This window comes from Etheostoma spectabile, chromosome 19 (genome assembly GCF_008692095.1).
Source record: "Etheostoma spectabile isolate EspeVRDwgs_2016 chromosome 19, UIUC_Espe_1.0, whole genome shotgun sequence".
Classification (NCBI taxonomy): Eukaryota; Metazoa; Chordata; class Actinopteri; order Perciformes; family Percidae; genus Etheostoma; species Etheostoma spectabile.
Window position 1 is genome coordinate 13,745,350 of NC_045751.1, and position 3,690 is coordinate 13,749,039.

Genomic DNA, 3,690 nt, shown 5'->3' on the forward strand with positions numbered 1-3,690 from the left:
AAAAAAAAAACGAGAGCGCGCTTTGAAAACAGAAACACAACTCCTCTCCAGTTTGCAACTATACAAAAGATGTGTTCCTGGGGTGTTGCTATAGCCTATGCTACTTTTCTCCCACTTCACTTCCTCGTCATCTCCAGCACATCCCAACAAAGTTTAAACTAAACTTGCCACAGCTGGGGTTTTTTTTTTTTTGTCGCAAAGCTCACTTCTCCACCATCGAAAGTTGCTGCATGTTTGTCCCTTAAATCCCCTTTTTGACAGCTCCTAGACGTGACACGTTGACGAGCAGGGTAATAAGGTCGCCCTGAAGGGTTAAACAGCTCACGGCAAAAAACATGGACTCCCCTGGCCGGAGGCTACACTGATACCCATCTCGAGAAGAGAGACGACGCGTTTGGCTGGGCAGACATGAAAGCTGGGTGATTGTGTAAAACCGTGGTACCAGACAGAAACTTGCCCCCACTACCCCATCGTTGCTATGACAGATCAAAATAGGACACTGCTGCTGCATGCTGCTCATTTCCAGGGAGGTGTGACTATGTAGCTGCCTTTGGTACATGCCCAATAATTAGCTGAATAACACGTTTATTAAATGTAATGGTATCAAATACAACAGTGTGTGGTTGTTGTTGTTTTGCTTCTTTCAGCAGCAATATGATTATATTGTATAAAAAGGATGATGCATAGTTCTAGGCCTATATGACATTCTTGAAGTTTCTGTGACAGTGAAGCTGCACGGGGTTGCAGTGAAGGTAAAGGGTGCAGAAAGTAGTGGTTGGTTAACCACACTGCAACAGTACAAGTCAAAAATAGCAGTGCAGCAGCCTTAAGGTTCTATATTATTCATTTACCTTAATAACTAGTTGCCTAATATTTTGGACTGGATGCAATGCAGATGTAACAGAGAAACCTAAAAGTGCACATGTCAAAAGAGAGTTAAGTTTACTCGGGATCAACGGGACGCAAGTATAATTTCCTATCTGAATATTACAGGAATCATCCATTGCTTTGTCTTTGGTCTTAATTAGCTTGACTCCGGACCATGCAAACCATGCCGTGCCGTGCCAGACAGATACATTAGTGTCGGGCGTCCCGTCGAGGACCTTAACCCCCTCACGACCTCTAGCAGCGGTCACAGCTGTGGTTGGGGCCCCTGTGTGGGAATTGCAGAGCGAAGAAGTCGTTCCAGTTCACCGCTCCGTCCCGCTGGCGGCCTCTGAATCACCGAGCCCCGCGTGCGTGCTACTGCCGCCCCCGGCGCTACAGCGGCGGCGAACGCTGCACGGATACGCGGGAAGCGGGGTTAGTTGTTGGACGGGGTGGGAGTGAGGAGGAGGTGGTGGTGGTGGGGGGCTGCTGCTGCTGCTGCTGCTGCTGGTGGGAGAGCTCACCAACAAAGGCAGGCAGACAATAAAATCCGACAAAATGTAGCCTATCAAAGAGGCTGGTTGCTTGACCGCAGCCCATGTTGTTGTCATGCTTTAATGCATTGCTGCATTCAGTTTTTTATGGAGCCGAGGCTGGTGCTATTTCTCTTTTTCTACTCCAAGCCAGGTCGGGTTGCAGGTTAAATTGCTTCCCCTGTGGTTGTGATATTGCTCAGGCACCATGGGGAATAGCTGACCTGATAGTTCCACATCATTTAAAATGAAAGTATTTTGAGATGCACTGTGGCTGGGAGTCTTCTATTATATAAGACAGGAGGAAACTGTTTGTATTTCTACTAATTTGTATTCCCCCAAATCAAAAGTAAATTATTTTTTTTTAGAAAAAACATTAGATTTTTTTAAATTCTGTTGTTACAAATCAGGATTTACGGATGCTTTTTTCAGCTTTGTTTTCACACTTTGGCCTTGCCAATAAACCAATTATCCCCATACTATGGATTTACCAACACCAGCTGTCAAACCTACTTACAGTCCTCTGACAAAGTGTATCTAATTTAGCATGTGCCACAATTCAGGCAGGGTCAGAGGTCGCTGAAGCCACCATGGCTTTCATGCTGCTTTTGTTGTGTGTAATTATGTTCAACAGGGATTAGCTGAGTGTTGGGAAGCGTTTGAGAAGATTAATGCTTATCTGATTCTACTAGCTGTCTGTCTTTCACGCATTCTTTAACCCTGTCACTTCTCTAGACGAAGAGGCAGATATATCAGACAGAGAGGTCCCGTGCAGGAAGAAAGGGCGGCCGAAGAAAAAGAAGGACACAAAGAAGAAAGACAAAGAGGGGAAACCTGTCAAAGCAAAAAAACGCAAGAAGATTGTAAGTTTGTTAACCTGTCATGCTTTGGCTTATTTTATTTTTTATTTTTATTTTTTTACTTTGCTGACTGCATTACACCTTTTTAATTATTTCTTTAATGTCTTCCTCTGTCGTCTCCTCTTCAGGACAGCGATGTAGAGAGAGACTCGGACAGAGAAAGAGACTACGGCGAGAACTCGGACAGCATAGCCAGTGACTATGGATCTGGAGAGAAAAAGAAAAAGAAGAAACATAAAGAAAGGAAGGAGAAGAAAACCAAGAAGAAGAAAAAAGTCGATGGCGACCGAGACAGCAGTCAGGAGGAATCAACAAAGGTAAAGCATAATCCTAAAAGTCTTCTTTGAAACGTCCATTGTCTTTATTGTCTTGGGCGGCTGTGGCTCAGTGGTAGAGCGGTTGCCTGCCAATCGGAAGGTTGGTGGTTCGATCCCTGCCCCTGCAGTCATTGTCGAAGTGTCCTTGGGCAAGACACTGAACCCCGAGTTGCCCCTGGTGCTGCGCATCGGAGTGTGAATGTGTATGAATGTTTATCTGATGAGCAGGTGGCACCTTGTACGGCAGCCCCGGCCACAGTGTATGAATGTGTGTGAATGGTGAATGTATCCTGTAGTCGTAAAAGCGCTTTGAGCAGTTGTTAAGACTGGAAAAGCGCTATATAAATACAGCACATTTACATTTATGGCCTCTCATTGGTGGTTTCCTCTCAGCAGCCAATAGAGCAGAAGACCTCGGCCCAGCTGGCGAAGGAGTGGGGTCTGGAGGATGTTGACCATACCTTCACAGAGGAGGACTACAGGGAACTCACCAACTACAAAGCCTTCAGCCAGTTCATGAGGTACAGTATTCCTCTTGTTTTCACGTGGTGTTGATGTGGACTGCTGGCTATCGCTGTTGGTTAAATCAAGACCAGCAAATATCACATATACATATTCATTGTTTTTCAATGTCAACAAGTAGTGCTGGCATGGTGATGCAGTTGTAGCCAAGTTATTTTCAAGCTCACATGCCACAGTCCTCAGCAATCGCATCTTTTATTTTCAAAAGAGCTTGCTTGTGGTTAACTACAAGTTTTAAGGTAGCAAGATGTGGTGTTTAAATGTCCCATTTTATCTTGTCTTTGGTGAGTTGCTGAGTGTGGCTTGAAGGATAGATTTAAGGAATTAAAGGAGCATTTTGCTGCTGTTTGGATGTTGAGTATGTGATCTCTATAGTCCTGCAGAACTATAACATCTGCACTATTCATAATGACAGAGAAATTGGTGCTCTCCTGTCAGGTCCTACATGTCCTTCTATGCGTAGGGTGCAAGGTTAATGTCAGTGACGACTCACAAAACAAGTCCTGTTTGGAGTGGGATCTTGTTTATGTTTCTACTTCTCAGGTCTGCCTGTTGAGAGCTTGTACAGTTGTGTTCAAAATAATAGCAGTC

General features: G+C 44.7%; 1 protein-coding gene and 1 long non-coding RNA gene across 7 annotated transcripts in view; one reads left to right on the forward strand and one right to left on the reverse strand.

The window, feature by feature from the left end:
- LOC116706896 (uncharacterized) overlaps window positions 1-152 on the reverse strand; it is a 4,687-nt gene extending 4,535 nt beyond the window's left edge. The window contains exon 1 of the long non-coding RNA XR_004336360.1: window positions 1-152. This exon is cut by the window's left edge and continues 266 nt beyond it. This is a non-coding gene — a long non-coding RNA (uncharacterized LOC116706896).
- chd3 (chromodomain helicase DNA binding protein 3) overlaps window positions 1-3,690 on the forward strand; it is a 46,821-nt gene that overhangs the window by 4,736 nt on the left and 38,395 nt on the right. For 4 of the 6 annotated variants that reach the window (XM_032543915.1, XM_032543914.1, XM_032543916.1 and 1 more), the window contains exons 2-4: window positions 2,136-2,263; window positions 2,389-2,577; window positions 2,971-3,098. In XM_032543915.1, the coding sequence (XP_032399806.1) occupies window positions 2,136-2,263; window positions 2,389-2,577; window positions 2,971-3,098 (445 nt within the window). The remainder of the gene's footprint in view (window positions 1-2,135; window positions 2,264-2,388; window positions 2,578-2,970; window positions 3,099-3,690) is intronic. The other 2 variants (XM_032543917.1, XM_032543912.1) reach the window with 1 other exon arrangement.